General features: G+C 52.9%; 7 protein-coding genes across 7 annotated transcripts in view; 3 read left to right on the plus strand and 4 right to left on the minus strand.

Annotated features, from left to right (window-relative positions):
• Positions 1-2603, plus strand: part of SETTUDRAFT_164484 (uncharacterized protein) — a 3278-nt gene extending 675 nt beyond the window's left edge. The window contains exon 2 of the mRNA XM_008030426.1: positions 935-2603. Coding sequence (XP_008028617.1) covers positions 935-2510 — 1576 coding nt within the window. The 3' untranslated portion in view covers positions 2511-2603. The remainder of the gene's footprint in view (positions 1-934) is intronic.
• Positions 2604-2847: 244 nt separating this feature from the next.
• Positions 2848-7026, minus strand: SETTUDRAFT_119406 (uncharacterized protein). Its single transcript, XM_008030427.1, has one exon. It carries the CDS (start codon positions 7012-7014, stop codon positions 2914-2916), a length of 4101 nt encoding a protein of 1366 aa, XP_008028618.1. The 5' UTR covers positions 7015-7026; the 3' UTR covers positions 2848-2913.
• A 749-nt stretch (positions 7027-7775) lies between these two features.
• Positions 7776-8855, minus strand: SETTUDRAFT_93761 (uncharacterized protein; the record flags this gene model as incomplete). Its single annotated transcript, XM_008030428.1, has 1 exon — positions 7776-8855. The coding sequence occupies one exon, from the start codon at positions 8853-8855 to the stop codon at positions 7776-7778; it is 1080 nt and encodes a 359-aa protein (XP_008028619.1).
• A 1516-nt stretch (positions 8856-10371) lies between these two features.
• Positions 10372-12595, plus strand: SETTUDRAFT_119412 (uncharacterized protein). The gene is made up of 3 exons (XM_008030429.1): positions 10372-10875; positions 10929-11060; positions 11107-12595. Exons 1-3 carry the CDS (start codon positions 10477-10479, stop codon positions 12184-12186), a joined length of 1611 nt encoding a protein of 536 aa, XP_008028620.1. The 5' UTR covers positions 10372-10476; the 3' UTR covers positions 12187-12595.
• Positions 12596-13433: 838 nt separating this feature from the next.
• SETTUDRAFT_93327 (uncharacterized protein) lies at positions 13434-13886 on the minus strand (the record flags this gene model as incomplete). The annotated part of the gene is made up of 1 exon (XM_008030430.1): positions 13434-13886. The coding sequence occupies one exon, from the start codon at positions 13884-13886 to the stop codon at positions 13434-13436; it is 453 nt and encodes a 150-aa protein (XP_008028621.1).
• A 2767-nt stretch (positions 13887-16653) lies between these two features.
• On the plus strand, positions 16654-19114 carry SETTUDRAFT_119413 (uncharacterized protein; the record flags this gene model as incomplete). Its single annotated transcript, XM_008030431.1, has 4 exons — positions 16654-17034; positions 17090-17502; positions 17554-17718; positions 17766-19114. The coding sequence occupies 4 exons, from the start codon at positions 16654-16656 to the stop codon at positions 18910-18912; spliced, it is 2106 nt and encodes a 701-aa protein (XP_008028622.1). The 3' UTR covers positions 18913-19114.
• Positions 19115-21224: 2110 nt separating this feature from the next.
• On the minus strand, positions 21225-23750 carry SETTUDRAFT_92831 (uncharacterized protein; the record flags this gene model as incomplete). Its single annotated transcript, XM_008030432.1, has 2 exons — positions 21225-23157; positions 23203-23750. The coding sequence occupies 2 exons, from the start codon at positions 23748-23750 to the stop codon at positions 21225-21227; spliced, it is 2481 nt and encodes an 826-aa protein (XP_008028623.1).
• Between the last annotated feature and the right edge of the window lie 1947 nt (positions 23751-25697).

Genomic DNA, 25697 nt, shown 5'->3' on the forward strand with positions numbered 1-25697 from the left:
AAAGCTACCCGCAGTGGAGCTTGGTCCACTTGGTTGTGTCGAAGAGCTTAGGCGGCAAGAAGTTCGCATCGACTCCCCTGGCGAGCATCAGCGCCCGTCTCCCTGCAGCACCAACGTCGATCCCGCCGCATGCCATGTACTCACTGAACAGCCGCGAAAGTGGGTAGCTCCCACGATGAAACCGTCTGGTGCTAGACGACCTTGGCATGCTAACACGCTTTGGTCTGTATCCTCTCGAAAACAATAGCTTCGTTGACGCAAGAGCCCCATGTTTCGAAACATTACCAGAATAGCTACTAGCGCAAAGTATCCAACGCCATGAGCTTGCCTGGCGAGAGAGTCCATCATGCTCCATCACCCAGCCTCCGAGTATAAGATGCACTGGCTCGACCTCGATTACACACCACCAACATTCATCACTTTCGCTTCTCATCTTGAGTTCTCCCACTACCTCTCTCTTTATCTCTCGTACTATCTTGCCTTTGTGCAGAGCACCACCATTCGCTTTACATTCGATTCTCAGTAATCCAATCTACGACACTCGGTCAACACTAATCGGCTCCCTGCCTTCTTTCGACAATCTTTTTCACTAGGCTCTCTCGATTTTACTATCCAAATAAGCAACAATGAAGTACGCTTACATTCTCACTCTCGTGACCGTCGTCACTGCTCTTCCCCGCCCTCAATATGGCGCGGCTCCTCCTTCCAAGCCTCAGCCCTCTGTGCCTATGTCGACTGGCATCTCGGGAGGCTACCCTACCATGCCTGGCCCGAACGGCCCTGGTTACGGAAGCCCTGGAGGTTCCCCTTCGTCGCCTGGCAAGCCTGGCAACGGTCCTACTGGCGGTGCTGGTTCTCCTGGCAAGCCAGAGGGCGACAAGCCTGAAGGAGACAAGCCTGGCAACGGTCCTACCGGCGGTGCTGGTTCTCCTGGCAAGCCAGAGGGCGACAAGCCTGAAGGTGACAAGCCTGGCAACGGTCCTACTGGCGGTGCTGGTTCTCCTGGCAAGCCAGAGGGCGACAAGCCTGAAGGAGACAAGCCCGGCAATGGCCCTACCGGCGGCGCTGGCTCTCCTCCCCCCAACACTCCCAGCAGTGGCACTTCTCCTGACAAGCCCAACAATGGTCCTACTGGTAGCGCTGGATCTCCCCCCACCCCCGGTACCCCCAGCAGCGGTCCTTCCTATGGAGATTCTCCCTCTGGAGGCTACTCCGGAGGTGAATCCGGAGGCCTGGGCTTGGGACTTCCTGGTGTAGGTGGTATCGGCGCCGGCATCTGGGGTGGCAAGGGCGGCCTTGGTGACCTTGGTGCTGGTGTCGGTGGCCTCCTTGGCGGCGGCGCTCACGGCGGTGTTGGCGGCTCAGGCGGTCTCGGCGGCGGAATCTTTGGCGGAGCCAGTGGAGGTGCAGGTGCTGGTATCGGTGGCCTCGGCGGTCTCGGTGCTGGTGTTGGCGGCCTCGTTGGCGGTGGCGCTGGCCTTGGTGGCGGAATCCTCGGAGGCGCCAAGGGCGGAGCTGGCGCTGGCATTGGCGGCATTGGTGGTGTCGGTGCTGGTGTCGGTGGCAACGCCGGAGCTGGTGTCGGCGGATCTGTCGGCGGCGGCGCTGGTGTAGGTGGCGGCGCTGGTGTTGGAGGATCTGTTGGCGGAGGTGCCCACGGTGGTGCTGGTCTTGGTGCTGGCATCCTCGGTGGTCCTCTCGCCGGTGCTACCAGCATCGGCAGCGGAATCCTCGGTGGTGGAATCCTCGGAGGCGCCAAGGGCGGAGCTGGCGCTGGCATTGGCGGTATCGGAGCCGGTGTTGGTGGCGGTGCCCAGGGCGGTGTTGGTGCTGGCGTTGGCGGCATTGGTGCCGGCGTTGGCGGAGGTGCTCACGGCGGTGTTGGCGCTGGTGTCGGTGGCATTGGTGCCGGCGTTGGCGGAGGTGCTCACGGCGGTGTTGGCGCTGGTGTTGGCGGTATCGGAGCCGGTGTTGGTGGCAACGCTGGAGCTGGTGTCGGTGGCATTGGAGGCGTCGGTGCTGGTGTCGGTGGCAACGCTGGAGCTGGTGTCGGCGGCATTGGCGGTGTTGGTGCTGGTGTCGGTGGCGGTGCTCACGGCGGTGCTGGTGCCGGCATTGGAGGCATTGGAGGCGTTGGTGCTGGCGTTGGCGCATCCGTTGGCGGTGGTGTTGGCGGATCTGTCGGCGGCGGTGCTCACGGCGGTGCTGGTGCTGGTGTCGGCGGCATTGGCGGTGTTGGTGCTGGTGTCGGTGGCAACGCCGGAGCTGGTGTTGGCGGATCTGTCGGCGGTGGTGCCCACGGCGGCGTTGGTGCCGGTGTTGGCGGCATTGGAGGCGTTGGTGCCGGTGTCGGTGGCAACGCCGGTGCTGGTGTTGGCGGATCTGTCGGCGGTGGTGCCCACGGTGGAGCTGGAGCTGGTGTTGGTGGAAATGCCGGAGCTGGTGCCGATGTCGGTGGCGGTGCCAACGGTGGCGCCAACGGTGGTGACGATGAGTACCCTACTCGCTAAGTGGACGGCTGATTGACGAGAGTGTTGACTTGTACATTATGGATTACTCCTCTACGCGTTACGCATTTTAATCTAAATCTCTTACCTATCTTTAACATCATCTCTCAATACCCTTGACGAACAGTCCAGTGGCTGCCTATCTGCCTTGCTCTTGTTGTTCCCGAAACATAACTAAAAATCTAATTAGCTTTAGTATCAAACAGCAGAATCATCGACTAAGCCCTCGATGGATAGAGTCAAGTCTGTATATGAAACGAATCGTCAATTGTTCTGCACACGTCGACGTAATACTCTTGATGGACCTGTTTGAAAGTTGAACGTCTCTTATTTTTGTGTACCATAAAATGCAACTCAAACCTTTCCCATAACGCCGTCATGTATCATGCACTGACCCTTACCGTATCTATCCTACCCATCGTCTGGCGCTCTTGAACATGCGAGACCAAGGTCCCAGTTCGCCCCAAGCCTCCGTATCCTTCGGGATGTAGCTTGCGACCTCTTTTAGAATAGTTCGCTCAGGGTGCGGCATGAGTGCTAGCACGCGTCCATCTGTGCTTCTCACACCAGTGATGCCCATTGGCGACCCGTTGGGGTTGTAGGGGTACTCTTCAGTCTGCTTTCCGTAGTTGTCGACATAGCGAAGAGAGACAAGGTTCTCGTTGTATAGCGTTTGCGGGCTCGACGGCGAAGAGACCGAGGCCGAGAAATGAGCGCGACCTTCGCCGTGCGCTGTAACAATGGGAAGCTTAGAGCCGGCCATGCCGTGAAGGAAGACGGATGGCGGAGTGTTGGGTCCCTTGGGATCGAGCACCTCGACCATACAGACACGCGCTTCGTATTGCTCAGACGCGTTGCGCTCGAAGCTTGGCCACAGCTGCGCACCAGGAATCAGCTCTTTGAGCTTACTCAAGAACTGGCAGCCGTTGCAGACACCGAGCGCAAAGGTGTCGGCGCGCGTGAAGAAGTCCTGGAATTCCTTACGTGTGTTGGGGTGCAGGAGCACGGATTTGGCCCAACCTTGACCTGCGCCAAGTACGTCGCCATACGAGAACCCACCGCACGCTGCAAGGCCTACAAAGCCTGCAAGCGACACACGGCCCGTGATGATATCGGTCATATGTACGTCGATAGCGGAGAAGCCAGCTTGGTGGAAAGCGAATGCCATCTCAGCCTGGCCATTCACACCTTCTTCTCTAAGAATAGCCACACGAGGCTTGGCCGTGAAAGGCGACTTGAGGTTGGACATCAAAGGCATGATGTTCTCAGAGGGCTTGAATGTCAGGTTGTACGAAAGACCCGGGTTCTTGTCGTCGAGGATGCTGTTGAATTCGGCGTCAGCACAGACAGGGTTGTCGCGGAGTTTCTGCATGCGATACGACGTCTCGGCCCAGCGTTGCTGGAGCTTCTGCCGAGTGTTACGGTAGACATTTTGTGTGCCAACGTAGAAAGAAATGTTTTGCTTCGAAGCTTCGGGTACGCGTCCGATCTTCTTGATCATGCCTGGTGGTGGTCCGCAGGTAGCGAAGCAGCGGTTGAAAGCAGTCTCATCCTGCTTCCTGACCTGGAAGACAGCTCCCAGCTCTTCGTTGAACAGCGCCTCCAAAACGTCCTTGGGCTCGCTTGACGCCGCAACGCCATCCAGCATGACTTCAATGCCACATCGTCCAGCAAATGCCATCTCGACAAGCGTCGTGAAGAGACCACCGTCGGATCTGTCGTGGTAGGCGAGGACGATTCCAGCTTCGTGGAGTTGTTCGATGGCGTCAAAGTAGTCCTTGATGATGTCGGCGTCATAGACGTCAGGCGCCTCGTCGCCGACCTGACCGAACGTCTGAGCCAAAGCAGAGCCACCAAGATGCTTCTTGCCGGCCGCCAGATCGACAAACATGATAGTCGTCTCACCAACACTCTCGAAACGCTGCAAGGCAGGCGTCCATGTGCGGTCGATGCGGTCGACAGGTGCGAAGGCTGTGATGACCAAAGACATGGGTGCTGTGACCTCCTTTGCCTGGCCATCTTCTGACCATTTCATCTTCATGCTCATCGAGTCTTTTCCAACGGGAATGGAGATGCCCAGTCTGGGGCAAAGATCCATGCCAATGGCTTCGACTGCCTCATACAAGGCTGCACCCTCACCAGGGTGGCTGCTTGCTGACATCCAGTTGGCTGAAAGCCTGACCCTGGAAAGCCTGTCGAAGAGACTGGCTGCCGCAATGTTCATGAGAGATTCCACCACAGCCATCCTTGCGGATGCTGCTGGAGAGATGAGCGCAAGAGTGGGCTTCTCTCCCATGGCCATGGCCTCGCCTGTCTTAACCCCGGCAAGCAGTGATGTAGCCGTTACAGAGACATCGGCTACTGGCACCTGCCATTTGCCAACCATCTGGTCGCGGACCGTAAGACCACCGACAGTTCGGTCTCCAATGGTGATGAGGAATGATTTTGAGCCCACCGATGGCAGGGTAAGTACTCGATCAACGGCTTCGGCGACCAGGTCAGCCTTGGGTGTGTCGGGGGTGTACATAGAGAGGGTACTGTCAAAGGCTGGCAGTCTCAGCTTTCGGCTCTCGACAATGCGCGACATCTTGGGAGGCTTTCCGAATAGCGTAGACATGGGAAGATCAATGGGAGTCGGGTTCTCTTTCGAGTCCCTGTCCTTCAGGATAAGGCGCTGCTCTTTCGTGGCCTTGCCGACGACCGAGTAGCCACAGCGTTCTCGGTTGCAGATGCGCTTGAAGAGGTCCAACTGATCGGGGGCGACTGCTAGTACGTATCGCTCTTGTGCCTCGCAGCACCAGATTTGCAGTGGGCTCATGCTCTTGTCCGCACTGTCCACCTCGCGTAGCTCAAAGATGGCACCGAGACCAGAGTCATGGACAAGCTCAGGGAGTGCATTCGAGAGACCACCGGCGCCCACGTCGTGGATGAAGAGAATGGGGTTCTTGTCGCCCATGGAACGGCAAGTGTCGATAACTTCCTGTGCCCGCCTCTGCACTTCCGGGTTGCCTCTCTGCACACTAGCAAAGTCGAGATCGACCTTGCCTTCGCCAGACTGAATGCTGGAGGCTGCGCCACCACCGAGACCAATGAGCATCGCAGGACCACCGATGACGAGAAGATGAGAGCCTTCGGGCACGATGTCCGGGTCCTTGAGCGCGTGCTGAGGCCTGACTGTGCCGACGCCACCTGCCAGCATGATGGGCTTGTGGTATCCTCGAATCTCCGACTCCTTCTCGTTTGTGAAGACACGCATGAGCATGGTGCGGAAATAGCCAGTAGTGCATGGGCGACCGAATTCGTTGTTGAACTGCGCACTGCCAATGGGAGCCTCGAGCATAATGTCGCGACTGCTGGCAATGTGCGCAGGCTTTCCGACATCCTTGAGCTCCCATGGTCTTTCGAAGCCCTCGATGTTGAGGTCGGAGACAGTGAAGCCGGCGAGACCGGCCTTTGGCTTGGAACCACGCCCAACAGCGCCCTCGTCTCTGATTTCACCCCCAGATCCGGTGGCTGCCCCAGGAAATGGGGACACGGCAGTTGGGTGGTTGTGTGTCTCGACCTTGCAGAGGATGTGCACAGTCTCCTTGGTGCCGGCCCACTCGCCCGTGAGGTCGTTGGGTGCCCAGAAGCTCGCCTCCTCGCCCTGCAGCACAGCAGCGTTGTCGCTGTATGCACTGACAACGTGCTGGGGGTTCTTCTGGTGCGTGTTCCGGATCATGCCAAACAGCGACATGGACTTGTGCATGCCGTCGACGGTGAAGTCGGCATTGAACTGCTTGTGTCTGCAGTGCTCCGAGTTGACTTGGGCAAACATGAACAGTTCGACGTCTACAGGCCCTCTCTTCAGCTCCTGCGTGTATGCCTCGACCAGGTAGTCGATCTCTGACTTGTCCATGGCGAGCCCCAGCTCGCGGTTGGCGTGCTCCAGCGCAGCATGGGCGCTGTTGTACTCGTCGAAGCTGATGGTGGTTGCCTGCGCAGGCTCGCCCTCGCCGAAGATGTCGTTGAGGTTGGGCGCAGCGCGGCTGATGGTCTGCGTCATGCGGTCGTACAGCTGGTCGCGTTGGGGGATCTCGTCGGCCGCGAGGGTGCGCTCAAAGGTGGCTGCGATGACCATGCCACGCTCGATTCGCTTCACTGCCTGGTCGAGGGTGCATGTGCGCGCAATCATCGAGGCCAGCGAGCTCCATGGCGAAATTGTGCCGGCGCGTGGGCAGACGTAGAAGAGCACCGTGTCGGCATCACGAGGCTCGCCGCCACGGTGGAGTGCGTCGAGGAGCGTCTGCGAGAGGCGGTCGTCGTAGTCGGGGTATTCGCCGTAGTGCAGAATCTGCTGCAGCGTCTTCAACTCGTCGTCGGCCAGCTCCCTCAGCGGATTGACAAAGTGCACCCACAGCGAGCGCACCTGCTTCGCGCCGATTGCTTGCGCCAGGCGCTGCAGGCGGAAGTCGGAGTGGGCGGCCGAGCCTGGGAGAATGAGGTACGGATCCTCGTTCGACGCCATTGTGAGCGACGCCTAATTGGAAGTCTGTGGTCGGTATCGCGGGGTGTCCGAAGACAGGAGCGATGGTGTTGCGGGCGCGTCGTCACATGGCGGGGTGCAAGACCTCCCAAAAATTTCGGCGGGGCAAAATCGCGACGCCGCCATTGGGCTGCACCGCGTCGCTCGCGCTACTTGCTCTCTATCCTGGCGCCTTTGCCAGAGCGACACTAGGCTCGACACTTGCTCGTCTGCATATTGGAAATTGAGACTGTGGGATGACGGGCCATGGCCATGGCCACCAGGCGGAGTTGCTGCAGAATAGTAGGTGAGGGGCATGGCGTAGTACGGCCTGAGTCGCCCCTCCATCGAGACAGCCATATCATGACATCATCTCTGCCCTCACAAAAATATCTATACATACTAAGTAACAGTCGCAGGCATATGTTCGGACAGAGGGCAGTGCGGCTATCGCAGCTCTGTCCGGTATGTGGGCTCATTTGCGCTCACCACACACTCGATTAAACAGAAACTCCTTGGCCAATCCGAGCTCGGCCCGAAACGGGAAAACCACCCAGCGCATGGCTATCCGATGTATTAAGGGTGAGCCCATGGAGAAGTGTGGAGTATGCCTTTCACGCCAAGCCAAGATAACCATACGGGGCTATTGCTATCCTGCTACACTCGTCTATAGCCGTGCTCTCTTGGCAAGCTTCTACACCATCTACAGCCATGAGTGCTGTGACATGCTAATGTCACCACAGTCTTTGCAGGCAATCCATGTCTCAAAAACAATCTAGATGCACTCCTACCCCCTTCTCCTTGGCCAGCTCCATGAGAGCTTGCCCAATGGCAATATCCATGACCCCCACGCCAACACTCTTGTACACCACAAACCCGTCCTTTAACCACGTTTTGACAGCCTCATCTTCCCTCAATGCATCTATCCGGCCCACCTCTAGCAGTTTCTCCGTCGCAATCTCTGCTTTGATCAGCTCTCCCGCTTCGTCCATGCATCCCTTGATGCTGTCAACAGTGATGGAGGCGTTGTAGACTTGCGACGCAAAGGGCCCAGAAGGATCCGTTAATTGACCAAGCAACGCAGGATCGAGTTCCTGCATATCGAGACGGTACGACCCGATTGCAGAGATGAAGCGCGGTTTGCTTGCTTCCGATGCAAGGTACGACGCCGGGAACAAAGGCGTAGTGCTGGGAGTAGTGCAGAACATGACATCGGCATCCTTGACCAAACCTTCGAGCGCATTCTCCTTTTGCTCAAAAACTTCAATCCGGATATACGAAGCGACTCCTGCTTTTGCCAGTGATTCGACCAGCTCGTTGGCTCGTGCCGGCGACCGGTTCACAATGGTGATTTTTCTAATGTCGTTGCCCTTGAGGAGAACCGCCAGTCGAATATGCCACTCGGCCTGCTTCCCCGCTCCAAACACGACAATGTGTTCTGTAGATTTTCTGTACCGGTACAACAGCATGCTGCCCAGCGCTGTGCGGAAAGCCGTCAGCTCTGCCGCATTCAGCACACCGAGAGCCTGGCCGAACTCATCGCAGATTGTGAGGACGCTCTTGAGCGCAGGCTTGGGCTTCTCCCCTGGAGGCGGGGCTTGAGATGGTGCGACGCCAACAATCTTGATGCCGATGGACGACGGCGTCGTGGCAGGCATGAATAGGCTGACTTGGCCATTTGGTCGGGTGACATGAGCGCGATGTGGCTGGTAGGGGACTTCATCATTACACGAGTATCGCGTGAGTGCTTGGTTGAGTCTTGAGGTCAGATTCTCCACGTCGGCCGGGGTAAGGCTGGACAGCAGGGTAGAAACATCAGTGTCAGAAAGCGCGGTAAACGGCATTATGCTGGTGCTGGAGAGGAATACGGCCCGATTTGAGCAGCGTAGCGGCGTAGTGGTGGTACTGGTGGTGTTCAATCTAGTAGGCAAAGAAATGCACGGTGTATTGCTTGTTTTGTTTCTTTATCTATCGCTAATATTGGGTAGGATTGTATCCCTGTTCCGATGTCGGTATTGGCTATCATGTCTAGGGCTGATGTTGGCGGGGAATGCGCGGGGATACTTAAGACAAAGGCATTTACCGGCCATCGTCGGTCCGCAGTAGGCTCGATGCCCTCCACATGGCCTACGGGGGTTGGAAATAGGCACGTTAGATTAGTGGATGCGGTAATAAGGACAATTGACGCCCACCATCGTATAAACCATATCAAGCGCAGTTTCAAAACAGGGTGTTTATATAAGTACATACTTGGGGTTGTTGTGAGTAATCATCGGATTTGAGGGTTGCCGTGCGGTAGTGTGAAAGAGGCACGTCATGCATGTCTCTGAGCGACTTTCAAACTGATGGTCCTGTAAGAAATTGCTGTTGCAATCGGAGGATGACTATAGGGAGTGCGGCAAGGCAGAAGACGATGCTGCTTACTTTGCAGGCTGAGATGCACGTCCTGTCTATACCTACGTCATGTACCTGTTCCAAACGGCCGTATAGGATAGGGGCTACGAGCCGTCTCCTTTGCGCACTCTTGTCTTGCTGCGAGAGTTGCTTCCAAAACACGTACATAGATACATGGATACATAGATACATGGCGCGTCGATAACGCGCTCGTGGTGTCGCTGCTCCGCGCAGCCGCTTCGGGAATAGGCAGCGTTTGGGCCTAGCGAGGGTTGCCTGATGCTCAACACCACCCGACTCCTGATGAACTCGTAACGAACCCGCCGCGCCCATCTTGGCTTCGTCTGCCACCAGCCCCGCCTTGGCACCAAGTGTGCTCCCTGCAGTGAACAATGTCGTCCGGCATGCACTCCCCCGAGCACAGTGCTGCGGCTCTGTCCCCAGCACCCGCCGCAAGTAAGCCACAACGCGTGCTCTCCTGTGTGCTGTGCGCCCAACGGAAGGTCAAATGCGACCGCAAGTCTCCATGTTCAAACTGCGCCAAAGCGGGCGCTCAGTGTCTGTCGGGTGCAGCCGTTCCCCGTCAGAGGCGCCGCAGGTTCCCCGAGCGAGAGTTGCTGGAACGCCTCCGCCATTACGAAGGCCTCTTGAGCAAAAACAACATTCCCTTCGAGCCGCTGCATGCCCCTCAAACGCGCGAATCTTCCAAGACAAACTCTCCAAATGAAGAGCACACAGGCGCCGATCGAGGCAATGAGATAGCCAAGCGCACGGCTGAGCCGTCACGCCCAGCTCCAGCGCCTACCGAGACCACGCAAGCCAAGTATGTAACCTCCTTATGAACAAGTACGTCATGATTAACTTTCTCAGGAGTTTCTGGCGTGCCATGGATCCCAAGGTGAGGCGCCTCCTGTTCTTGCCGCCATCTCACTGACCCACGTCAAGTTCCAGTACCCATATAACGGCGAGAGCCAGGGAAGCGACGACGAATCGGACGAGACTGACCGTGAAGACCACGTTCTTCAGCCACGCAGTGTCGTCAAAGCGTGGGACGAGCTCTTCAACTGGGGAATGTACCGTAGCGAGCATCTCTTGTTCTGCTCACGTGCCGCCGGAGTAGAGCTTTCGACCCTCCATCCAAGCCAGGCACAAATATTCAAACTCTGGCAATCTTACTTGGAAAACATAGACCCCATTCTGAAACTGACGCATACACCTACTCTTCAAGCGCGCATCATCGATGCTGCTAGCGATGTGACAAAGATCGAACCCAACTTGGAAGCCCTCATGTTCGGCATATACTGCGTTACCATCAATAGTCTGGACCAAGATGAATGCCGCGCCGTGTTCGGCGTATCGAGAATAGATGCCATCAGAGGCTATCAGCTGGGGGCGCGCGAGGCGTTGCTCAATTGTGGGTTCCTGAAATCTAGCAACCGAGAATGCTTGACAGCCCTCCACCTATATCTAGTGAGTTGTACAACGTTGGTAATGCATACGAGCCAGCTAATGAGCCACTTCAGATATCACTCAAGCCAGAAACTGACCCCCGCGCGCTGTCGTGTATGCTGAGCACTGCAGTTCGCATTGCTCAACGAATCGGCATCGACTCGGAGGTTATGAATGCCAGGCACTCCGCTCTTGAGGCCGAGCTAGTATGCAGTGGAAGCTCCATTGTCTGTTCTTGCTGACTTTGTATAGCGGCGTCGATTGTGGTGGTCCCTTGTTCTTTTTGACAGTCGTATTGCGGAAATGACAGATTTCAAGACTGCTACGTTGATACCCACGTGGGACTGCCAGACCCCGCGGAGCGTCAACGATTTCAGCCTGCGGAACGAAATGAAGACTCCACCGGCCGAGTCGAGCACTACGTCAGAAGCATTGTTCGCCGTGGTGCGTAGCAAGCTCGGTGACTTCACCCGGCATAGTCCTTCTCATTTGGACTTTGTCAACCCCGTCATGAAATATATTGTGAGGAAGCCACCAGGTGACTCTTGCTCGGAACTTGAAGATATTGCAAAATTCGAGTCCATGCTAGAGAGCAAATATCTCTCGCAATGCGACCCGCAGATTCCTCTGCACTATATGACCATCTGGTGGGTTCGTGTTTTCTTGGCAAAGACCCGGTTCGGACACTACTTGGCAACCAGGCTAGCCGGCCCTGAGCATGAAAACAGCGAGCAGCGCGACACCGGTCTTGCACTTGCTCGCACCATGCTGGATAGCGACACCATGTTGATGAGATCTGATCTCATCAAAGGTTTCCGGTGGCTCATCTACCTACATTTCCCCTTCCCAGCCTACATCCACTTGGTCCAAGATCTGAAACAACGGCCGCTGTCAGACCACGCGGACCTTGCTTGGCAAGCCATGAGCGACAATTGCTCTGCTCGCTTCTTAGACATCTATGCAAAGGGGAACCCGTACGACACGCGATTCAAACATCCTTTCTTTGCAATGTTCTCAGGGTTGGTGCTCCAGGCGTGGACTGCGCGCGCCGCAGTGGCGCCACACGCCGAGCCGCCCTTGATTATAACGCAGATCAAGCAAAGATTAGCTTCTGTGATGGAGCAAGAAACACAATTGGCGGGTGAGGCCGTGGGCTCTGATAACGGCATCTCATACACGTCCGAGTCTATGGATCTTGGTAACATGGGCCTCCATTACAGCGCGACAGACCCATTTCCCGTTGCACCTGTGCAGGTTCCCACAAGCTTCAACGGGATGCAGTGGTCTTGGCCCGTACCGAATTGGGGCGCGATGCCGGAGCAAAGTTGGTGAATTTACAGTTGCAGGCTTAAATGTGACTGTGTCTTACGAGAGCACCTTGGGAAATTTTCTACGCAGGCTCGCTCCTTTCCATCTGCTGGGTCGACCGATTGTTGCTACCGATCCCGCCGACCATCCTGATCTACGCGATCGTAACTCGAGTCAGGCTTCCGATGTTCCGACAATTTGAACGACGATACATGGACTGATTTCTATTTTCCAACTCTTGGACTAATCTTGGCAAAAAAGTTAATCTCTCTGATTCCCCTGGCGTGGCGCCTTGTAAACATGATAAGATTTATCTTTCAGTCAAAGCTGCGTTGTCCGAAAGAGCTTCGGGGCATAACTTTGAAAATATAGCTCGAGCTACCTGGGTCTTTTCCAAGGCTGTGCGGACAGCTTCCCCATGTGCTCATGCAGTGGGGACAGGGGCAATAATCTGACAGTGGGTTTTCAATTGCCGTTCTCCATGTAGACATCATCACCCTGATGAGCGCAGGGATGAAATCGAAAATAGCCTTGGCGTTTCAAAAGAAAAAAGGATACTAGGGTTGGCGTGCCGCCTAACAGCATCGCGACAGCGTCAAGGTGACGACGTGCACACTGTATAGCGGCTACAGCTACACTGCTGATACGCGAGCAGCCCCTCTCGTCTACTCACCCAGCGTTATGGTAATTGACAGCACCAATCGGCAACGTCCCACGGCGCTGCTTCGGCGCGTACACCACCACCGCACCTCTAGTGGCAGCTTAGAAATAGGGGGTAAGGTTTCTTGCCGCTAGTTAAAAATCCTAGCATTACTAACCACTTAATTTTAGTAAAGCCGCTATACTAATAAGCTCGATTATATCATATACTACTACGCTAGCTCTACTTTTACCCTGAGTTTAAATTACTTAATTTTATTCTTACGTAAGATTCTTCTGATATAATCAAACTCTATACTTAGAATAGAAACTCTATCCTTACGGAGGTGACTGTCAAAAGTTCTTGCTGACAGGGGTGCATTGATTACCGCCGAAAATAGGGCCGAAGCTATGTAGATCGGTCCCGCCGCCCCTCTTTGTACTCATTGCCACCTTCAAGTTTAATAATTTCTTAAATATAAAACGGAATACGCTCTATCCAAGCTTGAATTTAGTGTTGAGGTAGCTCATCCCAGTACTGTTGCCATACTTTTGTCCCTTCCGCCCGACTTTTTGGTGCGCCTCTTCGTGTTGTTTTTCTTTTGAGCCATGGCCAGGCTGCTTCAATAGCGTTAAGAATCAGGTGAATTGCCTGGCCATGGGAGCTGCTCCACCTCAGCGTTTCGGTATATAGTTCTTTGAGCGTGGTGGGTATGCGAAGGTGCCTTATCTTCTTGAACAAAGACACGTGGTCTCTCTTTTTGGCACTCCTTTGCGAAGGGAATTAGCTTTGGGATAAGAACTTGAGTCTGGTAACGCCACCAATCAATGCCACCACGACTGCTCTCACGAGCTAGCTTACCCGTCTCTTTTACCCATCTCCATTGTGGAACTCTGCCAGGCTTGTTACGTAATCCAAGCCTCTTTATGCCTGTTGTAAGCTCCCACGCCTCTCTCATGAGAGGCTCTAGAGCCTTATTCAACTCTTCAATCTGGAGAGCGGCGTCTCTCTTCTCCTGCGCAGTCTCAGGCCTCCAGACATGGCAAGGACCTTTGTAGTCGTACGTGAAGCAGCCCCAGAACATAAATTCAGAGTAGCCCTTCCACCGCTCTCGGATAACACTTTTGGTAAGACTTCATCCAGGCGTCGCCACACACGATAGCCACCGCGACGGTGGTTAAGAACAACAGAAGTCTCATCTGACCAAATAACGTTCTTCCAATCTTCAAGTGTCCAATCTTTATAGGCAAGACACCACTCAAGTCTTTCTTGTCTCATCTTCGTCGTCAACCCAGGCTTCCTCGTCGGCTTCATCTTGTTGTAACCAGCTGCTCGAAGGACTCTCCATACGGTGGACGACGAGACGTTGTAGCCGTGAACACTAAGATCACCAGCAATATCAGCGCAGCTCTTCTCTCTCCCATACCTATCGCGGCGTACGTTCTTAAGAGTAGCGTCGTGTATTTCTTCTTGTTTACGAGGGCGGCCTGCGCGCGGGGCATCTTCGAGGTACTACGAAAGGATCTTAATTAGGCGTGCGTTAGGCTCAAAGCCTCGCTGGCAGGCTCTACCATAAATTGAGTCGATCGTACGCGGCGATATGCCTGTCATTTCTGCGATTTCGCGTGTAGATTTGCCACCAAAAGGTGACTTCAATGCAACAATAAAAGAGCGGATCGATATATCCGTATTTGGAGCCATGGTAGATCAAAAACACTCAAAAAAAATGAGTATACAAGCTATCGCCAGCTTCAAAAAATTGGTGTGGGCGCCAAGAATAGTCGGGCCGATAGGCTGGCGGCTTAGCGTGGCGCTAGCAAGAACTTTTGACAGTCACCTCCGTATTTACTAGTGTAATAGTAGCTTATTATATCATTATAAATAGAGCTTACTAGATATAGCTATATAAAGCTGGAATGATATAGTAATCTAGTAACTTAGTACAAGTTGTATTAACTATAAGTAAAAATAAAGTTTGCCAAACTATAGTAGAAAGGAAAATAGAATTAAGTGATACAAGTTGTAAGTGAGAAAAAAAGTTAAGTTAACTATACTATTTATAAGTATACTTAGGTAGAGTTAAGTATAAGATACTTAATATTTTCTAGTAAATTATAAAAAAGAAGAAGTATTACTTTTATAAAGATTGATATACTTAAATAGGCTATTATTATATACTAATTGTTAGGAACTACGTTCCTAGCCACAGGAGGAGGCTTAGTTAGGAGCCCCCTAGCTAGACTGGCGAATGGGTCTCCACCTCGGGATCTCTTTTTCCACAATAGCTCTCCAGGTACTAGGCCTAATTAGGCAATGAATTGCTTATTTTATAGCCCTTATCAAGATCTATAACTTACTAGTGTAAAGTAAGACACTAGCTACAATAGATAATAAGTTATACCCCTTCGGGCTAGCATGTGGAGACCCAAGTCTTGGCAAGGTAGGTAGGCTAATAACCTTTTACCTATTATAGCTAGCGTCTTACTTTATACTAGTAAGCTGAAGATCTTAATAAGGGTTATGAAATAAGCAGTTAATTGCCTAATTAGGCCTAGTACCTGGAGAGCTATTGTGGAAAAAGAGATCCCGAGGTGTAGATCTATTTGCCACGCTAGTTCTCATAGCTTAATTTTAAGGTATATAGTTATAATAAGTTGTACTATTAATAGAGTTTTAAGAATAGAGTAACTTATATACTCTTTCTTATTATAAATCTTACATAACTTTTAAAATTATATACATCTTTTACTACTTATACTATCAACTTGGAAGCTTTATTCTATTTGTAAAACTTATAAAGTATAATCTAAGTGATAGTATTATATAGTATAAGTATTTTAGTTTATTCTAGTTTATTTATAAATTTAAGACAGAACTAATGTAAAGTAATTTTATTTTAATTTGTTATTACTCATAATAACCTAAAAAACTATTAATTTTGATTATAATTAAAGCTAGTTTCTTATATATAATCTTACTAGAGAGTAACCTTATAAAAATACTAATTTGTAATCTCTAACATAGTATACTAAAACCTATGGCTAAGTTATAAAGTATATAAAGCAAACAATTACTAAGCTTTTCTTTTAAACTATAAACGACTTCTCTTATTAAAAACTAATAGAATCTAATATAAAAGGGAAAAACTATTTCTTCTATCTCTTAATCAATCAATATTATTTCAAAAATTCCTATCATTTTTACTAGATATTTTTCTTAATATACGAGTCTTTTTATATATAGTAGATAACTTTTATGATATAAAAAATTAATTCTATAAAAACGATATTTTTTAGTTCTAATAAAGTTCTTTATATATCTTACTATATAGTATACAATCTTTTAAGTAATACTAGCGCTTTACGAAAAGAAGTATATAGTCTAACTAGAGCCACAGAAAGTAACTTTACCCCCTATGCGCGAATTGTGCGTAGGATTGTTATTCTTGAGGCACAGCCACTGGCATGACTCTAGGAAGGTCCGGCCTGCCAGTCATAGTATCGACACTAGCCCAGCTAGGGGTTTCGGCCCGCTACCGTTGACAGTCGACCCTTGTAATTTGCTCTTAAAGGTTTTTAGTGCTATTTAACGAAAGTAAAGTAATGGCTTACGGACGATCGCCTACAGGGTAGCTATTCGCGAGCAGTGCCATTCTCATTCTTCCTTTGCCCATTCGGAAGCTTGGTCAATAGCCCTTCCGTTCCATGTCTCACCACTAGCCACTGCTCAGGTCTAGTGATGGCGGCGTTCGAGTATTGAATCGGGAGGCCGGATGTCAGACGTATATAGGATGTTGGCGCCCCAAACTCGGACGGCTTCTCCAGGCGCTGTACTCTATATTGACATTCAGGATGCAGGTCCAAAATCTTCTTGCAGTGCTTTCTGCAGCCATTCTTTTCCAATCTACTAATGCTCTTAATGCGTGCCCCGGCACAGACACAGTCTTTACTGGTAAAAAAGGCGTCAGGTACCGAATATGTCCTGCAACTGACCTCACTGGACCTACGTCAAAGGTGACGCGGAACATCGCTTCCGCCACGGCATGTGCACAGCTCTGCGACCAGGATGCTGAGTGCTTCAAAGCCGTTTACGACACACAGACCAAGAATTGTCACTTCAAGGAAATCACTGGCTTGGACTGGGTTGACAGCGCTCGCTTCCAAACCATCCAGGCCGAACAAATCAACATTGCTCGCTGTCCTGCCAACGAAGGAACCTACCACAGGAACAGGGTAAGTTTATGAGTGGCTTTTGGAAGCAGTGCCATATGTTAACACGATGTGCCAGAAACAATACAGCGTCTGCCCGGGTACGAATCTCCGCGGACCAACGGAGAAGCTTATCCCACGAGTCCAGAGCTTTGAACAATGTGCATACTTGTGCGCCAGCAGGACTACGTGCAAAGCAGCAGTATACGATTCAGCCGAGTCTGCATGCCATATCAAAGCCGATGCGCGTTCCAACATGTTGATCTGGTCTACCGACAAGCGCTTCGATGTGATGCAACTTATCGAGCCAAAGGTCCCTGCAAGGGATGGACAATGGTCGGATCTCATCCGCCTCCCAGTAATTCCCGTCGCCGCCTACATTGTTCCTGAATTCCCAGTCTCGAACCGACTCCTGGTTTTCTCCAGTTGGGGCGCAGATGCCTTTGGCGGCGCTGGTGGATATACACAGTTTGCCGATTACAACTTTCACACGTAGGTTTCATGTAGAACTCGAGGCACCAAATTATGCTGACGATTTTGCAGTGGAGCCGTCTCCGCTCGTACAGTGAGCAACACTCACCACGATATGTTCTGCCCTGGTATGAGCCGTCTTCAGGATGGACGACTTGTGATCCAAGGCGGATCAGATGCATCCACCGTTAGCGATTACCATCCAGACACAAACACCTTTACGCGTGGCCCCGACATGTATGTTGTCGCTAGCAATATCTCTACCCATGTGCTAACTCGTCCAGGAAAATGGCTCGTGGTTACCAATCAGCCTGCACCACATCGGACAACCGCATCTTCACCATTGGAGGCGCATACTCCGGTCCGCGTATGGGCAAGAACGGCGAGGTCTTTGATCCTGTTACCAACGCATGGACTGCTCTCCCCGGCGCGAATGTGACGCCGATGCTCACCACCGACCACGAGGGTATCTGGCGTGAAGACAACCACGCATGGCTCTTTGGCTGGAAGAACAAGTCAGTGTTCCAAGCTGGCCCCAGCAAGAACATGAACTGGTATGGAACAACTGGCACGGGAGCCCAAAAGGCAGCTGGTACACGCGACACTGTCGATGCCATGTGCGGTATTTTTGCCATGTACGATGCGACTGCTGGAAAGATCTTGACCGCTGGTGGTTCTCAGGACTACACCGACTCCAACGCCTACACCAGCGCCCACCTTATAACTATCGGCGAGCCCAACACGCCCGCCCAGGTCGAGCGTGCCCCTGACATGACGTACGCCCGTGGTTTCGCCAATGCCGCCATCCTGCCTGATGGCACTATCTTTGTCAGCGGTGGACAGCGCCGCTCCAAGGTCTTCACCGACGACGACGGCGCTCTGTTCCCCGAGCTCTTCAACCCAGTGACCAAGAAGTGGACTGTACTCGCCCCCCAGGCCGTCCCCCGCAACTACCACTCGACCAGCATCCTGCTTTCAGATGGCCGAGTCTTCACCGGCGGTGGTGGTCTCTGCTGGGTTGCAGGTATAGGCCGCAGCTCTGCCAACTGCAACAAGCTGGTGGACCACCGCGACGGCCAAATCTTCTCTCCACCCTACCTCTTCAACCAGGACGGCTCCGCCGCCGCCCGCCCGGTCATCGCCTGGCTCAGCGCCCAGAAAGTCAAGGTCGGCGGCCAGCTTACCGTGCAGCTCCAAAGCGCCAGCGCCGGTGCTTCCCTGGTCCTCATGCGCATCGGCAGCGCCACCCACTCCGTCAACACCGACCAGCGCCGCGTCCCCCTTAAAAACGTCAGAGTCAACGGCAACACTTACACCGCTACCCTCCCCGCCGACAGCGGAATCCTCATCCCAGGCTCCTACTACGTCTTTGTTGTTTCCAAGACAGGAACACCCAGCATAGCGCAAACACTGCAGGTTGTTCTTCCATAAACGCCCTTCCCTTCTTATCTACCCAACGTTCCAAACCATATACTTGCAGAGACGAAGATACGCTACGCCACCTACCTTTTTTTTTATTTTCCGGTTTTGATTCTACCTCGCCTGGATGTCACACAAACCCACGCTCGCTGCGCCCGCCCGCCCTCGGAACACACTCACTCACTCACTCACTCACTCACTATACTCAACTTTTTCCTACGTTCCCTACATACATTACTTTTCAAACTCGGTCTCAGATCCAGGTCGCGTAAACGCGTACTCTTCTGCAAGTTCATTTCGGTTTTGGAAACGCTGGGAGGGGTATATATATGTGGTTAGTTAGTTGGTAATGTTAATTGTATTATTACTGTCCATGCCATGTTGCTTCATATACTGTATTTCCGCTGTGCTGTGAGTGTACTTTGTGTCTCGCGATATGCCACGCCCCATTTAAGCATATACCATTGCTCCATGCATCTACCTTATTTTCCTAGCAAGCCATGTAACACAGCATGCTACTCCATGTCCAACGTGTCTCCAGCCCCCCCCCCCCAGCATACCGTTTCCCCCCTTCCTCCCGCAGCGTACTTGCACCATGGAATAATGCGGGTAATACAGGCAAGCGGCGAGTAGATACAAGATTCCGCGCATCATTAGACGCACATGCGTATACGGAGATGGCCTTTTTTTTCTTTTTCTCTCTTTCCAATTGACTACTTACTTACTTTACCTCAAGTCTCGTCTCATGACGTCTTCATCATATGGCCAAACTGTAGCGTTCTCCCATCCATGTCCATCCATCCTGGAAGCTTTTTACTCTATCTGTCTCGCTCTCACTCTCAACCTCACTCGTGCACGCAATCCCATTCACTTTATTCAGTTCCCAGTGTTCCAGCGTCATCTAGTTATCCAGTTTCATCCAGCTAGTCTCCAGACAAAATACCAGATACACATCCAAGATCCGTACGTAAGTACGCCATTCGCTCGACGCGAAAAGCAGCTAGCTAGCTAGGTAGGTAGGTAGGTAGGTAAAGCGAGGGCAGTTCAAACTTCAATGTAGCCAAACACGTACACGTGAGGCGGAAATCAACGATAGCAATTTATTTCATGTTTTTTTTTTCATGCTAGCATAGTGTAATGTTCATGAAAGCTTGAGCTCCAGCTCGAGGGGATAAGGAGTTGAATACCAGCGGGCATGTTGGACGTAGAATCATCACGAGTGGGGAGAAATGGCGTACGTACTTATTTCCACACTGTACATACATACGTAGCTAGCTGCACTTTGTGGGTCACAATCACACAAACAATACACGTGAAGATATACTGTTATTGCTGTTGTTGTTGTTGTTTTTTTTTCTCTCGAGTTTCCTATTTCAGGAATTTTTTTTTCTGTTTGTTTACGGCTACAGAGATGGATGATTGTCTAATTTATATCACCAGTTGCACTACAACGACGGAAAAGAAAAAAAAACCCCCTCCCTCCCGCTGCTTACCCCCAGGTAGAAAGGCGAGTTTCCCTTGATACAACACACACACACACACACACACACATGTGGGGGTTGAGCCCCGAAAAAAGAAAAAGAAAAAGAAGAATCGAAATAAAAACCTCCCGAGAAAAGTAGAAGAGGAGAAGAGGAAAAGAAAAAAAGTAGGGAAATTCATAAACGACAAACACAAGGATTTGTGTGTCCCCCAAGGGGTAAAACTCCGAGTCGACGGAACGAAACGAACGAAACGAAATGGACGCCTTAACACGCACCTATCCTATCCACTCCAGCTTTCGAAAAAGAAAAAGAAAAAGAAAAAAGATATATGTGCAAAAGAAGAAGAAGGAGGAACCCGTTTCAACGGTCGTTCGGTTCGGTTCGGAAGAAAAGAAAAAGGGGGGTTAGCAGAAAATAAGAAAGCTGAACATGGCTGCTTTTCGGTTGTGCCAATGACAGCGGCAGCATGCGTGCGTCAAGACACATGGAACCGCGTTCAGTCAGCCAGTCAGCCAGCCCAGTCAGCCAGCCAGTCAGTCAGTCAGAGAGCCAGCCAGAAAAAAGAAAAGAAAGAAAAAGAAAGAAACCAAGCACAGCACATGAGAACTGTTGCTTGTCCAAAAAAACCGGTTTTGTCTCTGAGTGTGTCAAAGTGTGATGATGTGTATACCCTTCACGCTCACGCTCACGCTCACGCAAAACAGCTATCTCAACACAGCAAAATCCATTTCTTTTTCTTCTTTCTTTCTTTCTTTCTTTCTTTCTTTCTTTCTTTAAGATTTAATCCTCTCTCCAAGCACAGAACATGAGAGAGTATATATGCGTGTGGGAGAGAGGAGATCAAGGCTTCGCCTGCTCCTTGGCCATCTTCTTAACCGGATGCAGCAAGATACCCGGCATGCACATGCGGCGCTGTTCCAAGGCACCATCGTTACCGGGCCCGCCGTCGACGCGCTCCGACTCGCCCCAGTTCTGCTTGACCATGGGCCAGTTGAGCCAGCGGCGGTACAGGTTGCGTGGGAAGCGCGAGGCGTAGTACCAGCTCCAACCTTGGAAGTTGTACTCGCGGTCGTGGTTGTAGGGCGAGTCGCCTTCTTCGGTCCATGCGCCTTGGCGGGCTTCGAGCGCCTCGCCCGTCTCCTCATTGACTGTGTTGGCCGTGTCGAAAATGGCTTCCGTGTAGGCGGCGGGCCAGTGGCGATCCGTGAAGATGGGGTGGGGTGCATAGACGGCTTTGAGGCCGTGCTGGAGCGCGACCGTCGACGGCCACATCTCAGCCTGCATGCTGCGGCCGACCAGGTTCTCTTCGTGCATGGCCTGAAGCATTCTCTTGCTGAATCTCACAACCGTGTTGATAAATGTGCGGCGGTCGATTTGCTCAAAGTCGGGATGCGTGAACCAATCGGCCTGGCCGTCTTCGGGGGTGAAAATGGGCCGGACGCCGGGGAGGTAGTTCCAGATCTTGTCCTTGTACGACCACGTGGTATTGCGCGGATCCCACATGGGAAGCAGGGTGATGAAGTCGGCAGGCTCAGCAACACCCCACTGAAAGTTGTCTTCCTCCATGGTCGTGGGCGGCTTGGGTCCAAGGGGCTTTTGCGGGGGGTCAGCTCGTGCCCAGGGGCGTGGTCCCCAGACGGGCGGTGGGATGAGCGAATGGGCAGATGCATTGAGCACATCCTTGTGCGTGTTCTCGACAAACGACTGGTAATCGCCATGGATGCTGGGGAGATAGTAGCGCTTGTTGCGCTCCCACAAGAGCTTCCGGGGCTGCTTGTCGGCAAACTCGCCAATCTTCTCAAAAAAGTGGTAGTGGTGTCCCGTATATCTCGCGTCGGTTTCCCAGTTCCAGATGTAGTCGAATTCGGGGTGTGTAAGACTGAACCATTGTAGACACATGAACTGCTGCCAATAAACTTGCCAGTCTCCAACATGGGGATACCACTTGGGAAAAATGGATTCGGACCATAAAATGGCAATTTCGCGCAGTTCCTCGGGCACGTTTTCGGTAAGTATGCGGTCGTATGTGTCTTGGTCGTCGAAGATGGGCAGATTCCGGTCCTTGACGTGCACGTACAGGAAGACCTGGTACTCGCCGCCAGACTGGAGCGAGAGCTCAGATACCATGGCGCGGATGGCGGTAATGTCGTTCTCCTCGTACTTGTAGCCGGTCCATGCGCGGATGAGCACGGCAGTGCGGTGGTGGTACTTCTTCTCGGGCTTGTCCCTGACCTCAATGTTGCTCCTGCTCGTGTCGGTCGGGATGGCAAAGGCAGACGAAGCAACGGCGGGCTCAGGCAAAACGGTGCTGGGAATCTTGACAACGGGAGATCTTGCCCCGGGCCGGAATCGCTCCTTGTTGCGGCTGAGGCAATCTTCCTGCAGCGCGCCCCAGTTTACTTCGGACCACTCGGGGACCAACTGGGGCGCTTTCCAGTTCTTGACCACCTCGGGGAACTCGTCGTCGCCGTACCCGTAGGGGCCATAGCGCGAATACCGGTCGAAGCAAACATCGTCATCCAGGCCAATGACGTCGTAGCCACCGGCATACACAGGGGGAAAGTCCTCGGGGACCCCGCGATAGACTTGAACTTCATCGTCGGTGCTCTCATTGAGCGGAATGCCGCGAGGGCCCAAGCAGGCCACATACTCGCCGTGCCACTTCTTCTTCCACCCAGGCGTGTTGTACTTGGGGAAGGGCTTGTAGGCAACTGGGTCAGAGGCAATTGTATCATTCAGCTTGTCGTGTCCAGCGTCGTAGATGCGCCAGTCCCTGGGAGGTCAGCACTGATTTGCGTTTTGTGCGCATGCTACTTACATGTCAAAATGCTCCCAGCGATTTGGGTCGTAGGCCTTGTTGATGTAGTCCTTGAACGGCGGCCAGTGACCGTCCCAGCTCGGGCGGGGCCATTTGAGCATCTTCGTCATGTACTCCTTCAAGTTAGTAGGTCGCGGGGTGGGAGGCACGAATTCACCCGTCCTCGACGGCGCAGTGACCCATGGCGGGTACGCCTTTGTGGGCTGCGCCTCGGGCATGGGCTTGCGCGAAGCCTCCATGGGAGGCGGCAGGCGGTTTGGAGCAGCGCTGGTTGGCCTGTGTGTATGCTGGGCGGTTGGGTGTGGGCCAGGCATGGGCAGGGCATGTTGCCAGGCATCTTCAGCAGGAGGAGGGCCTTGCAGTTGCTGGTCTTTGTCACTGCTCTCGTGCAAAATCTCCTGCTCTGCCGGTCTCCTCTCCGAGTTGTACAGGCGAATGTTGTCATAGACTCTTTCTTGCGCCCACGGGTTCTGACGTAGCATGGCGCATATGAAAAGCAATGTGAGAAAAGAAAGCAGGACAATCCTGCGCGAAGTCCGGAGAATCATGATGTTGGTGTCGATGTTGGTCGTATGTATTTCGTGAAGTCGTAGTACTTAGTCCTGGCGGCACTAACCGATTGCGGTATCGTAGCTGGTGCAGAGTAGTAGTAGTAGTAGTAGTAGTAGTCGTAAAGCTCTACCGATGGCGAATAAGCTGCATGCCTGATGTTTGACGTAAAGACTGTCGTGTCAAGGCTACGCGACGGCGCTTTTTTTTCGTTTTTTGGGTGAGTGTTCCCAGGTGTCGCGTGTATGTATGCAAGCAGAGAAGCAATTGCAGGGGTGGAGGCAGCAGCGAGAGGAGAGAGAGAGAGAGAGAGAGAGATGGATATAGTACAAATCAAGTCTGCCGGGACCAAGACAAAGACGAGTAAGGCCGGGTGTGTCAACGACGTCGTTCCTGCCGTACGTGGGTCCGCCCAAGAAGCCAGTACTGGTGCGGCTAGAGAGAGAGAGACCAGGAGCGGAAAGAGCCGCGATATGAAATGCACTGGTGCAGAAGGGCCAAAAAGAGGGTGGATGGGCAAGAGAGCGATGGGGCGAGAGATAACAACAGAGCAGGCGGGCCCCAAGTCTAGGTTAAAGGGAAAAAGAAGAAGAAACGAGACAAGATCAACAGCCGCAGAAGAAGGCAAAGGGTAGGTGGGACGAGACGTGGATTGGAGGGAGAGGGATGGATGGATGGATGGATGGATGGGATGGGATGGGGGGGGGGAGCTAACCAACTAGTAGTAACTAGCAACCTCGATCCATAGCCATGGGGAGGCAGGGAATGAAATTGCAGCATCAAGACGCGCAAAACGGGCGCGCGCACCCATCAGTCTCAAACGGCAGTGCGCGGCCAGTGAAAGAGCGCCCGCCTCCTGGCAGTGGGATAAAAGTCTTGGCGCTTGGTTTTTTTTTTGCTTTCTCTCTCTTTCCTCCCCCGTCCGTCAGTTAATCGCTGGTCGTTGTCGGGGGGGGGGGTTGTGCGCGCGATCGGCATGGAGAGATGTGTGTAACGCGTCAGCAGCTTCATGGGAGATGGGGGGTGATTGCGCTTTTGGGTGCACGGGGCGGGCGGCGGTGCGACGGCTCTCTCTCTCTCTCTGTGTGTCTGTCTGTCTGTCTCTCTGTTTCTCTATTGCTCTGTTGTTTTTTTCTCTCTTCTCCCTCGGGGGTTGTGTCAAAGACCCATGGAGAAATGGAGTGTGGGTGGAGAGAGAGAGAGAGAGATGGATCGAGGGGGGGGGTGGGAAGGGGAGCGCGGATCGACCCTTGTTCCGTGTTTCGCAAGAGACAAAAATTAGAAGCAAGAGCTAAGTAATGTAATACCCTAATGCTCGTTGCAACAAGCATCCTGGAGCAAGGTGCGGGGAGGGGTAAGGCGCCCCGTCCGTCGCACCAATGCCCGCCACGCCACCTCAGTATCATGGAGCGAGAGCGAGCGAGCCAGCGAGCCAGCGAGACAGAGAGACAGAGAGAGAGAGGGAGACAGAGAGAGCAGGCTATGTTTCTCTCAAATTGCACGCCCGCCCTGCCGCGACACAACGAAGGGGGGAGGGGGGCAAATTGATTGATTGATTGGGTGGAGGCGCATGCCGCAAATTGAGCCGCTCCGCTGGCACACAATCACAATCATTTTGCTTGGTGCTGGTGCTGGTGCTGGTGCTGGTGCTGGGTGCGCGGCATAATTTAAGATAAGAAGAGCGCATCTTGGAGGGGGGAAGGAAGGGGGGGCGGTTTATTACCCACCTTGATTGACGGTCGTCGTTGGATATGTGTGTGTGTTTTTTTTTTGGCTGACATTACCATACGTAACCATAGTGCTACTTCGTAGTAGTTACACCTAGTATACGTACATGGAATATGCATATTCAGCCGATGCACGGGTATGCGAGCCTCCCCTGCCAGCCCGGCGCATGTGCATGCATGACAAAGCCGCCGCCGACCAGCGACCCAGCGAAACAGCAG

This window comes from Exserohilum turcica (genome assembly GCF_000359705.1).
Source record: "Exserohilum turcica Et28A unplaced genomic scaffold SETTUscaffold_4, whole genome shotgun sequence".
Lineage (NCBI taxonomy): Eukaryota > Fungi > Ascomycota > Dothideomycetes > Pleosporales > Pleosporaceae > Exserohilum > Exserohilum turcicum.